General features: G+C 39.5%; 1 protein-coding gene across 2 annotated transcripts in view; it reads right to left on the bottom strand.

Moving 5' to 3' along the window:
- LOC135499862 (inactive dipeptidyl peptidase 10-like) overlaps positions 1-13,262 on the bottom strand; it is a 173,780-nt gene that overhangs the window by 146,806 nt on the left and 13,712 nt on the right. The window contains exon 1 of one of the 2 annotated variants that reach the window (XM_064790853.1): positions 11,318-11,689. The exons of the other annotated variant lie outside the window; for it this stretch is intronic. Coding sequence (XP_064646923.1) covers positions 11,318-11,392 — 75 coding nt within the window. The 5' untranslated portion in view covers positions 11,393-11,689. Of the gene's footprint in view, positions 1-11,317; positions 11,690-13,262 lie in introns of those variants that run through there. 2 annotated transcript variants of the gene reach the window in all.

The raw sequence follows: 13,262 nt of genomic DNA, 5'->3' as shown, positions 1-13,262 counted from the left end.
TGGATTAAGCTACTGTAAATGAAGTCATACGAGATAGCAGATATTTCTTTTTTATACTACATATATCGTCTTCAAGCACTGGCGACCACAAAAGAGGTTCAAGTAGAAAGGCATGAACAAAAGATATACAAGACCTCGTTTTCAGCCAGGCCATCTACAGTACACTCCATGTCAAGTTGTGTCAGACCGAAAACATGAGTTTCGATGGATGATTACGGCAGATCTGTAGACATGGAGCGAGTGTTTCCCTATTGTGGAACAATCGCTATTCCAGTCAGCTGCCATTGTGCATCATACTAAAAGATGGTCTCTATCACATCCACGGGGTTAAGAGGAGAGAGAAATCCAAGCTGGCTTTGCAACTCAACCCAAACATCACGGAAACACTGCTTTGAATTAGACATTCTCGAATGGACTCAGGAATACTGGCACGACTGGTATATCAACGTATTGCATATACAGGACGAATTAACGAGTCATTGAATGTCAACGAAAGGTTCCATCTGCTCGAGAAATATCCGTTCGATAGTCTGGGCAAACAATTAGGAGTTTTGTATATTATGAGCTGCCAGTTGTATGGCCAACACAGACATTTACACATCATATTAATCTACACCGACATCGATGAGTACCGGGGGAAATTAGCGGTTCGCACTCCCGAGATCACAGCTTGTCAGCCTCTTCACCCCATACACAATTATCATCCCAGGAGGCAGTTTCATCTACTTAATGGCTTAAATTCAATTCTAATTGCATAAACATACATTTAACCAAGTCTCCTGTTTTTCCTTATAGGTTGGTAAACTTAATTTCATTGTTTTATCGTTTGTAGGAATTGTTCATTACAGTACGTAGGTTCCAGAATACGATGCAGAGTAGGCTACTGGCGTTTTGGCCACAAGTGTCAAAAGGTCACTCAGTGAGCACAAAACGTCTAAACCAAGGTGGCCAGGATACAGAACAAAGCCACAGGCCCCAATCCAGTTTCACGACGAGAACAGTCTCAATCGTCATGCTATCATTAATGAAGTTTCAGAACGCCACTCTCATGTTGGGGCTTGGGAGGCTGTCAAAGTGAGGACCATAGACTATGTTGGCAATCCTTCACAAACAAGGCCTGTTTTGTCCTCTATTGCTGATCTCTCGTGATCTGCTCTCAAACCGATATTTTGTACTGAAACTTGTCAACTGAAACTACGTTATGAATAACGTCTTCGTCCGCCTAATATCTAGTCTCTACCTGCATGTACTATTAATGGACCTCGCAGATTATTCATCCATAGCGTGTTAATTTAGTTAATGCATTATTTATTACGACGTCATTAACTGGTTACTACGGTATATCTGGTACAGTAGCACGGCATATCTTCGCACCCCGTTACTAAAATATTTATCCGTAATTAATCAAAAATATATGGACCTGACCTTCTTCAACCGTGGGTTGGTTTCCGTAGTTCAAAATCAGAGATTATTCATGAGGTTTACACGGCAGAAGTCATATCAAAACAGGGTCGGCTGTCACCAGGATTTCCAAAGAGATGGTTTTTAAGGAATATACAAGGGCAACTCATGGGGTTTTCTCCGTCAATTTTAACGATTTTTGCCGATTGGGGAGGGGGTCGTTGAGAGTTTTATATGTGAATTCCCCCCGACACTTTCATCATACACTGAACAATGAACAACTTTAAAAATGTTTCTGATGTCTTATAAACTTGAAAATGGTGTCTGATACAGCTTTTGAGGAGAACTCACTGAAACAATAGAACAGACATAACTGTCATGTGTCCGACGGTATAGATTTCGCCGCGAACTTACACTTTATAATTACAATTCTCACAAGAGCAACGCACCATTTCCCTTTATTTCCAGTTTCATTGTAATTGTAAAGTACATGTACGTTACATTTCTTCAAAAAAGCCTTTGAAATTTTGGTATTGGTCAGCGTTTCTTCATACACTACCATGCTGTTTCCACCGGCTCAATTGTTGTAAATATACTAATATGTTCATTGTTCAGTGTATGATGAAATATATTGTACTAAATGCAACTTTGAAAGATCCATCAATACTCCGTTTCGTAGAAGACTCAGTAAAGTATTAAAGACACTTCAAAAGTGTTAGAACACGCGGCAATGTGAATATTAGCAGCTAAGGAGAATGCATTCCTTCCATCTGACACTACACAGTCGTCTTGAATTGCCAAGTGAAGTAATTCGCCTGAGAGCTGCAGACGATTTACGATGTAACTCAAATGGTAATGTACTGGACGATAGGACTAACTTCTAGATGTTATTGATCAATGCTGGGACATCAGGATTCGTTCGCAGCGTATTATGAGGCAATTGTAAATTCCGTTGCTTTTTAATGATATCGGGACATGTCACTAAGTCGTTAGTCCAGTATTCATAGGATTGGTATTTGTATAGAAACAACTCAAAGTTATTGATTGCTGCCTTTCCACACTCCTTATTCTCCTGTCGACAGAATTTTTGTTGGTAAGTCGCTACGATATGAACGACGACTGTAAAAATAAAGAGCAATTTTAGGAGCTGTATACTTGGGTGAAGGTATGAATGCAGAGGTTCCAATTTTTTTTAATGGGCCTTAACTGAAAAATCATTGACTGGCCTACTTAACGAAATGAGAAGCGTATCGTGGAAACCCCCAGAAAAGTTCTTCGATATGTTTGATTTCAGAATATCCATAAGAAACCAAGCGAGACTAGACACCTAATTACAATTTTAAAATAGAAAAGAATAAATACGACTTGTGTAAGGTTTCCATGTAGGATTACTGCTATAACGTTACAGGCATTTGAAATAGTTGCACAGGTATCCATTGTAACATACATAGTGTTTTCTATGTCGTATAGAAATAAATTAGCAATGAAGAAAATGTTACATTCTCTACATCCGTTGTTACCTAAGGATGTGGCTTTTAATCAACCCATTTTCTTTCTTCCACTGGACGCGTCATTTCCGGAATTGGAAATTCGGAAGAGTGTCGTCTCACTCTTCACACCAAGCATCAGTCAATTTAGCCCAGACGTACTCAGAGTTTTTCAAAAGTTAAAGGAACAATGATCTTTTAGCTTCCGAGTTCATTCAGAGCGCAGGACAGTCAGATGTCCTTCACTTATCCTTTTAAAATGAAGCCCTGCTATTGCCACGAATTGATGGAACTTTCGAGAGCAAGACGTCACTTTAATAAATATCTATGATTGTGAACTTCCCGTTGCTGTAAATAATACAACATGAGAACAAGAACGTACGCTTGATGACGTGCACCTTTGTTTGAACTAGTCAAATTTCATAGAATCCAATCTAATTCCAATAAATTATTCACAAAAGACGACAGATTAGACAAAAAGACAATCTTTAGCAATTTAGGTTAAGACATGATGCAATGAAATTTTTTTGATAAAGTGCATGTTTAAACTATAGTCAGTCAGTGTTTGCTGACAACTATTTATTTCTAAGAGATTGACAGAGAAGCTATAGAGATGCTGATATCACTGTAAGGCTTTATTTGGGCTTCTACAATACGATTATGAATCTTTAGCTTCCTCAACTTCTCCGAGATTCACACCTGAGCTGGCCTCCAGAGATTCGATAAACGATTTAGCCATTGTAGCAGCTGGCATTACAACAGTTACTGGGTAATGTTACTTTATGCATTTGAGTTAACAGCAGCTAAATCAACCCATTGTAAACACCTGCGTCAGCAATAGTATATCTGATTCAGTTATAAAATCTCTTCATATATTAGGCTAGGCCTACAGGATATTAATTCCAGATACAAGTACCTAGGCTGAGCACAGGGAGCACCTCAATGACGTCATCACCATTCCGAATGCTACAGGTAGGCCTACCGAACCATAACGCAAGTTCGACTGACACTGACTTACTGAGGTTATCAACTGAGAAAGTGATGCTGTATTTGCCATTTTTGCCCCGTTTCTCACGACCCAGAGTTTTTAACAACCAATCCCCATACGGAATACATCTACTATGATATCTGCGTCATCCGTCCCCGTCAACGCATGGCACTTTCTTTCCTGTTATAAGATATAACCCTATATCACGTTTTTCAAACTGGCACATGAAGTCGCGGAGCATAATGTGGTTTAGTTTTCATGTGACGTCTCGACTGCATGAACAGTTAAAGTACATTGCATGTCATATCACCTCAACCATTCTGAAAGTTACTAGCGACAGGCACCCGGACAAATTGACTTCAATTTTTATGTTCTCTAGATTATTATGTTTACTTCCTGTCCTTGTATGAGTTAATATGTTAGGAAGGGGTAAACAACGATCATTGACTGGCCTAAAAAATATCGCAACCATCGAAGACTAAGACGGTTCATCATGTATCGGGCTGGATTTTAAGCAAACAACCTACAACCTTAAAGTTTCCACCTGGTTTTTTTTTTCGAGGGTTTTGGGTATCTACAGTAAGTTTTGGTGAATTTAATCAGTTCTAAGGAAACTAGCACCTCATCCTGACCTGTCGACATGTAGACTGGCATTTAGTACGTGCCGTGACAATTGATTTTAACTTCCATCTACATTCCACTTCGACGAACAGATCAAAATCGGGGCAAGATGGGGCGTCCTATGCTTGAACAACCTCTTTCGAAAAGTGCATTCCAGCAACAAAATCGATAAGAGATCTTTTACTACCGATTTCCTGATACAAATGGCCCTGATAATGTGATTACCAGTAAAGGCAGATCAATGGAGTCAGAGGAGGCCAAATCGACAATAGAGAGCGAGTAATATCTGAACTTGGTTAATTGTTAATTCATGTGTTTGGTAGGGTTGTGTAACGTATCAAAGACTGCTTCAGGCGTTCTATAACGTGCATGCATGTTATCATGGTAATTCTGTTATCATACATTGGGATTCTGTACAGTGAGTTACTTATTATGAGCCCATTGCCGACCTAGGGCGATAGTCCAGGTGTCGAAACAGCTTCTGAAAACGGCATCTTTGCATGTTGGATATATAGATTTTTAAGACTCTAGAAAACAGGGAATGATCACTTCATCATTTGCTGTTTTAGCACTACAGCGATAGATTATCATAGTACATATATCATGCATTAGTTCTTTGCGGTAGAAGTTACCTGAAACTTGAATGCAGGCTTTGAGAGTTCGGTCGCCAAGGATTTGGTCTGCAGTTTCTTACATTTTCTTCATAAGCTTATGATGCCATTTTCACCACAAGTGGCCTGGATTCCACCGGACCAAAGCTGTGGGTTCTAGTCACTTCCTTGGGGTTTCTCTGATTTCCTCTTAAATCCTGCAGATCTACACGACCTTCCATGGTAACCAAACGTGGTGAAATCTAGTGCAATGCATTACTGACCTTATGACCTACATCAATGAACACCTGATATCCCACTGTCTTCTGATGCAGTGGAACTGCCAGGCAACTGACATGACAGATCATCTCCTAGACCTGGTACAGTATGGTGCACCACGAGAGATATTTTTATCACCCTCCTGATCACTATGATTCATGACCTAGCTAGCATGATAGTGATTACACGGACCTAAATCCGTGGAGACAATATAACCACACCTAACTCGACGATGGATAAATTCGGATGCATCACAAGTTGGGATTATGTCATTATTTATTTCATGTCTGTGGAGTTTTGCTGTGGAAATGAGGGCTTCGTAAACCAACTAAAAACAACAACATATGTCCATTACATCTAGACATGTAGTTTTTTGCACACAGGTGCTCCTAGCACAGAAGTTGGACCGCACCACAAAGGCTTACCAACATCACACCTTGAATACACACCAAAGCTTTTTGAGAATCTTCAGCTGCAATAAATCAGTCAAAGGCCTATCTTCAACCGATAATGCATGCCTTCAAAGTCTCTGGAAAGTACGATAGGTTATGATAACCATCGTGCGTAAATACTTGCATACAGAAGGAAATAGCAACAATTATAATAGAATAAGCTAGGGAATTAGCGCACGAATGTGCAATAAACATACGTAGCATTTCTGACATCAGGCTTTTACTGTAACAGACACAATGGAAAGTCCAACCAAGTTCAGAATCGTGCTGTCTGTTCAAAGATTCTTGATTTGCATTATAACCTTAAACTCTATTGGATTCAATTTCTTCTGCAAACTTATCTCACATTCGCAGTGTTAGATGCATTGTAAAGTATCTTGGCATAACTTGACGCGATGGAGTTGACATGGAGAGGTTTGAAGTCAGCCTGCAAATAAGATCTACCGATACAGATGAAAACCATCATGATCTTCAATCTTTCACGAGTCAGTTGGGACTACCGTTTCTTTAAAGAGGGGCGATGTGTTCGAACATGACACAATGAACCTTCGATAACATTTGGTACACCGCACCTTAAATGCTACAGGTTTGGAGAATCATTAGTTCTGCGAAGCTGCGATATTAAACCAATCACTCTTAAGCAGTTGACCTTCATCTGACAAGGTGACTTCAGCTAAAAACACTTCGCAGTAATTTCAAGTAAGACTGTTAGTACCAATCGCTTGAAATTGAGATACTGTCAGAAAGCGTTCTTCAAAGCATTTGTTACTCACCTCAGTTTTGCACCAAACAAAAAGTATCAGTGCGCATCCAGAGTATAGTTTTACACTTGAAAGCACAGCCCGACGAGAACTGTATTACTTTTTAGTTCAATCTGTAACATATTAGAATATTTGAAAGGTATGACACTTTCCAATGTCTGCCACAAACCAAGCACGTTATAACGACATATAAAATCATTACGCCCACAATAGAACTATAAAATCATCAGAATCGTAAAATCCGATACAGCGTATGGCTCATGCAGCCAGGCTGAATGACAGCGCGAAATATTTGTTTTGCTAACATAAAATGGTAAATGAACATACATATCTACACGAGGATCATTATCACCAAATTGTGTTCTCACCACGGGTCCGGGGACTAGTATTGATTACCTTTCGTCAACATTGTCCTGCGTCCTTCACAACTGGGAAATGTTTCAAATGGCCACTCTATGTAATAGAATCGATTGCTTGGTCATTGGCATGAACAATGACACTGGGGAAGTTTAGCTTCCAGATCGAGGAACACGTTGTCAACGTGGGCGGACACAGATTGAAGCTTAGATTGATGAGCTCATGTAGAAGGAAATTTGGCTAAATACATGCCCCAAGCTCTCACCTACCTATTTGACACGCCAGTTGAAGGAGTCTCCACATTGTGTGTAGTACAAGTTCTAATGAGATTCTTAGGACAATATCGTTGCTCACTTCGGAGATTGTCAGGCCCACAATATGCCCAATGTGGCTCTGTGTTCTCTCCTACTCAGCGTTGATGTAATGGCCCGACAAGATCTGCTGAAGGAGAAGCCGAGAGCCAATGTTGCAAACATCACTGCAGCATACTATCGCAGGCGAGATCGCAAGCCTTGCTTAATCCCATGCTAGGGCAGAACCAGATGCCAACAGGATTAAACAGTTTTGATGTAAAAACAGAGGTTACATTGTTGAAGTGCGGAATTGACCTATTTGCTTGTGCCGAGCACATTATTTGAAGGATGCCATTCAGTCCGTACCGTACCACTTCTGCTACATTTACAGCGCACTGCTCTGGCAAAGGTCGATCATTGTTACTTGGCTTAGGGCTCGACCGAATTGCTTTTAAAGGGAACTGGCTGGATTTTGTGCAGCACAACCAGAACCTGTAATGGTGATATCGACGGTAGCTATATTTGATATCCAGCTGGCCAGATGATTTGAAATAGTAACTACCAAGCTCCTGTTGAAAACCATGACGGCGCCCAGTTTGGATTCGATGAATTTAACCAGTCAATACAATGAGCACTGGTGCTCGATATGTTGAGTCTTCTGGGACGGAAGGGGATAATTTCTCCTGCCACTCCAGAATTGGTTTTCAAGGATCGTTGCTTGCTGTTAACACCCAGAGCTTACAATCATATGCGTACCAGCATATTTCCCACGACAATATGCAAGTATTGACGTGAATATTGATTAAGCATATTCCATGTTAAAGTATTGGCCCTTGTTAGCAGGTCATGGCCCCCAGTGGAGCCATTTGTAGGATGCGCGTGGTACCAACGGAAGATTCCGGTATCTGCCAAGGCATCACACCATAGTTCTGCTATACATTTGTATTATGAATCCGTTGGGATGCAGAGGATGTTGTCATTATAAACAGGAATGTAGAACATTCAATTTCGATTGTGTGATTATGTGACTATGTGTGATTATTCGTGCAATGCTCATGTGAGAACTGTGCGACGCAATCTCCTTATCCGAAACATAACAAACTTCAGCACGTTTGATGTATTAAACGAGCTCGAACCACTTCCCATCTTAGACGACCTCGATCAAAGCACCATATCACCAACTATTTTACCACTTCTCCAAGTCCCAGTAATTGATTAACTAATGTCCCAAGTAATTCGTCACAGCGGTGTCTTCAATCACTTAACTAAATGTACGTCGTGTCTTCTTCAGCTATAAACATATTTAGCTGTCGATCCTTGTGGTAGCTTCAAGGAATCCTAATGACTCCCGCGAGGCCAATTTTACACGTGCTTTTCTTCTTAGTCTTACAGGTTATCTCTAAATGTATTGTATGGACCTTGCTTGGATTGGTGATTCTTTTCAATTTTGATATTTGGCCGCATACTGTAACTGCCAGTAAATTATAAATGTATAAAGCTTTAAACATGCCTTCCCCTTCTTTGTACTTCTGTATCACATGTCACGTTGCTCTTGCACCTCATAACTAAATGCTAGCAACACAGAATAAACTGAAATTGATATTTGCTCATACGGTGATTTACATTTAGCACGGGTTTCCTAAAAGTAACAATATTCTAATGCTGTGTGGTTGGTCTTTGAAGAAAGCGTGGTTCTGGTTACGCATAATGAGAGTAGACAAAGCACGTATGTACCTTTGCATTGTATTCTACTTTCAATGATTTAGAATTCGCATGGGCGCACGAAATTCGCAATCAGCATATATTCACTGGTTTCTGCTGTGAACATTGGAATGAGAAACGGAACGTTTTGTATCATCTCTGTCCACGAATTAGTTATTCCAAAGTTTTGGCAATTTTGAGTGGGGTTATAACGCTATTTGCCCAACGGGCTAATCTATAAGTTAGTTTGTATTATTCAGATGCCAGTCTCGTTGACTCACACTCATTTGCTATGCCCAGTTATTTTGTGAATTTCGAAAGAGCGAGATTCAGTTTTCGCGTGTTCCCTCCATGGATATGGTATAGGACTAGTCGGGGCTGTGCTAGTGATTCGTTAGTTTTTGTTTTGACATGGTTTTATATGGTAGCACCAACAGCCACCTATAATGGCCCAAATGATGGCTTGCATCGGGGTGCCGGCACATTGAAGACAGTGACTTGATATCTGGTTGGCCTGCATTTAGCCAATTTGTGGTTTTTTCGTCACCACTGGCCGAAAGCTGTCCCAACATCCATTAAAATGCAATGTCCCACTATCCATTGCTCCGGGATGCCAAGTATGTCATACGCTCTATGCCATGCAAAGTGTAGTATGAGGGTGTAGGGTGTAGCTAGAGCCAAGTGGTACCGTCATTGTAAACAACTTTTGTATTGGCATCATAATTATTGATGCATGCCATTTATAACAAATACTCGGCAAGAATGCTCGCTAAATTATGATATACAGCCCCTTTACCAATGATGCAATGAATTATATCAATCAGCAGTTTTGCATCTATAGAACATGTAGGGTAAACAATAGACATGCACAATGGCTGTCCTTTAGCCATTAAACAATAGACATGCACAATGGCTGTCCTCTAGCCCTTTGAATTCCCGCATTGTAGTAGGACTGTGGTATGAATGTAATTGATCACATTGTTATTTCGTTCAGCTTTGGATTTGCCTTGTTTGTAAATATAAAGTGATTAGTGCGGTTTTTAACCTGTGCATTGTTGTGTATGTCGAATGTATTCTTCAGTTCTGATAAATATTTTATACAGTACAGACGTGTTCACGTTCTCTCAAATATACCATCTCAAAGGAACGAGGGAAGATTTGGTCCTTCGAACTAAATCTTTTGGCTTATATTTTGGATGCATAACGACTTTGGAATTTGGAACTTTGAATTCGATATTGTGAACTTTTTGAATATTGATCTCGAACCTCGAAACTTGAAATCAGTCATGCTAGTCCTGACTTAGTGACTTTGACTGAACGTGTGAAACGAACGCATTTCTTCGACCTCGATACATTGAATTTGAACTTCGTGAATACGTTATTGAACATAGTAGGCCTACAACTTGGTAATTGTGAGTCCGGAAGGATATGAATTTGGTTTGAACTGATTTGAAGGATTTCATTGTGGTCATTGCTTCCTTGAGGCGGTATATTTGAGGACTGTGTATTTAATGGAAACATAGAGAGAACATGAATACGCCTGTGATGCATATAATCTTTATTAGAAATAGAGCACAGTGCTTTAGAAAATATATCTGTGGATATCATGTACATTTGAACAATGGAAATGTATATGATATGGAGAGCATTACGGAATGCACAGTCATACATTTTTCTAAAGCCTTGTAAGTGCTTTAAAATATCGAGACGAAAATATGTATATCTGTACTTTTACACATCAACTTTGTTAAAAATTACCATGCTGTTTTATAATATATCATTTATGTAACTAATAAATATCTCTCATGGAGAATACCACGCAAACCCAATCTTACTTCTTTCATTCTAAACCGATGCATTACTTCTTTCTTCTTGAAATCGGTATAGGTCATCATACACGATATCGTATCAAGTAACAGAATACGCTAAGCGTAGTAACCCCACGCCTCCGCGCGTACCATCAATACATATCGAAGATTCCACACGTTCTGGCGAAAGTAACTTACGATATGGGTAATCAACGTTAATATTTAATTTTCAATTTCATAACACCTCGTTGACATTGGCTAGGGTGGGCATTAATTCTAAATAGCTACTTTCAAGAACATTGCCCGGTCCGGCAAAGATTTCTGCATTCATCACTTGGTATGTATAAGCAGTTAGGGCTTAGAAACGGGGTTTGTATGGTGTGAAACACATAATCATCTAGAAAGGCAGATTATCAGCCGGAAATTTCAAATGTCTCTAAAGAACGTGCTATGGGTGGAGATGGTGTAAGGCACGAATTGAACCCATCAGCGATAAAATTACAACGACAAAGATAAAGTCAAGTTACTTCAAACCTAAACACATGCATGACACGAATCTCATAACATCTCGTCACCTACCTCGAGATCAACTTGTTTATTTCCAGTCTTGCCACCGGCTGTCTTCACGGACACGTTACCAGCTCCAACATTCATGGCGATGAGTTTTGATACGATTGTCTATCTTCTGGTAAAACTACTATTAAAAAAACTGTACTCCTACTTTTTATTTCCATGTAAGGCACTTGTGGATGATAACATTCCTTGCAATTCATTCGGGTGTTTTAAGAATAAAGGCTTGGTTTCTCAATGTATTTTTATATTTTATAAGAAGGCACTTAATTTACAACTTCCAGAATATTCAAAGTACTTTATCCTGCTTCTCATCAAATACTTCACAAAGTTTACTTTACTTCAAAATGTCTCACAGCACATGCATAGTATTATCCATCGAGCAAATCGTTGCAAAATATGCTATACGTAAGCAAATAGTACTGAAACCATTGATAGAGAGCACATGCAAGGCAAACTTTGGGTAACTAAGCAGGAATCACGCCACGAATATTGTAAAATGCCTATGTAGACAGATTCAAACGAATTCAACTTTTGCGAATAGCAGCCTTCGGTACACAATGGTTCAGAGAAATTCACTGGTAGTAATCTCCACAATCAAAAGCCCATATTGACACACAGAACCACTACTAAATCAAAGATTGCAAATATATCCAGCGAGTTAGTCTAGAACGTTGAATAGATACTCCAGTGCATACTCAGTACTCCCCCATGGAAAACTATTTCTCGTTGTACCTTATATCCAATGAAATGTTGGATACAACACTCCTGGCCAGCCAAAAGGATGAAAATTCCTATTTGGAAACGAACTATTCCTACATCTGAGTATCAAGCAGAACAAAAATAAATCCGACAAGTGATTATTTCGAACACAACAACGAAGTACCACCGATCAACTCGCCCTAACTACTTCCGTGAGCAATCCATCAGGAGAGCATTACTCCCGAAACTCCTTCCTCTGCATGAGTCTTATCAAACAGAACACCGACTCCCGTCGACTACCAAAACGATCTCCCCAGAACAAGTCCATTACAACCCCACTAACAGTCAACAGCGATATCGCTTATACTTTTTCGTTGGAGACGATCCTATTACGGGACCCCTATTCTATACGAAATCTCTCCGATGTAACCGTTACAAGATAAACTGCTGTATCGGGCAACAATCGAGATGATTCGGATCATAAAGTACGTTTTACTAGGAAAGGTAAGAAAAGGTGCTATGCAGCTGCCAAAGTGTCATCAAAATACAGAAGTGACTGTTTATGGATTTGGGCTAGCGATTGGCAAAAACAAGTAGGGCTAGATTGTAAGCCAGATGCTGCCCTACCATAGAGTAGTAAACTATTAATTCATGGTGGTTTTACTCCTATTTTCTAAATAGGAACTAACTTATGAAGTCAACTAGACAATTTAATGGTCTATTTTCAGGCTAAACTGTTATTAAAGCCAGGACAAATTTAACTGATGCACATTAAGTAAAATTTATCTGATATTTAAGGAGAGATTTAACTGATATCCAAGTAGAGAATTAACTGAGATCCAAGTGAAATACAACTATCCAAGTAGACATTTAACAGTTATCCAGGTAGAGATTTGCCTGTTATCAATTTATTCGGAAAGTAAGGCATTATCCACGTACTCATTTGATTGTTATCCAAACACACTTAGTCTATCAGATATTAAGTACATATTTCTCTTAGATAAATAATAATTCCAACATCAAGTAACACTTAGAATATAATCCATTACGGACACTTCCAACAACTGAGGCCATGCAATGCTTTCATAGCATGATATGTAACTCAACAGCCTCCAGGGGTATACACCTGATACAACTACCAGGATAGACTTAGACTGGTCCATTCCAAGACAACCAAGAGAACCTAGAGAACAGTCAAATCAGTAGTTAAAGACCTGTCATACTACTGCATAGTAACTTTTGTTGCAGATAC

Source organism: Lineus longissimus, chromosome 15, assembly GCF_910592395.1.
Source record: "Lineus longissimus chromosome 15, tnLinLong1.2, whole genome shotgun sequence".
Classification (NCBI taxonomy): Eukaryota; Metazoa; Nemertea; class Pilidiophora; order Heteronemertea; family Lineidae; genus Lineus; species Lineus longissimus.
This window is presented reverse-complemented; position numbering and strand designations above follow the sequence as displayed.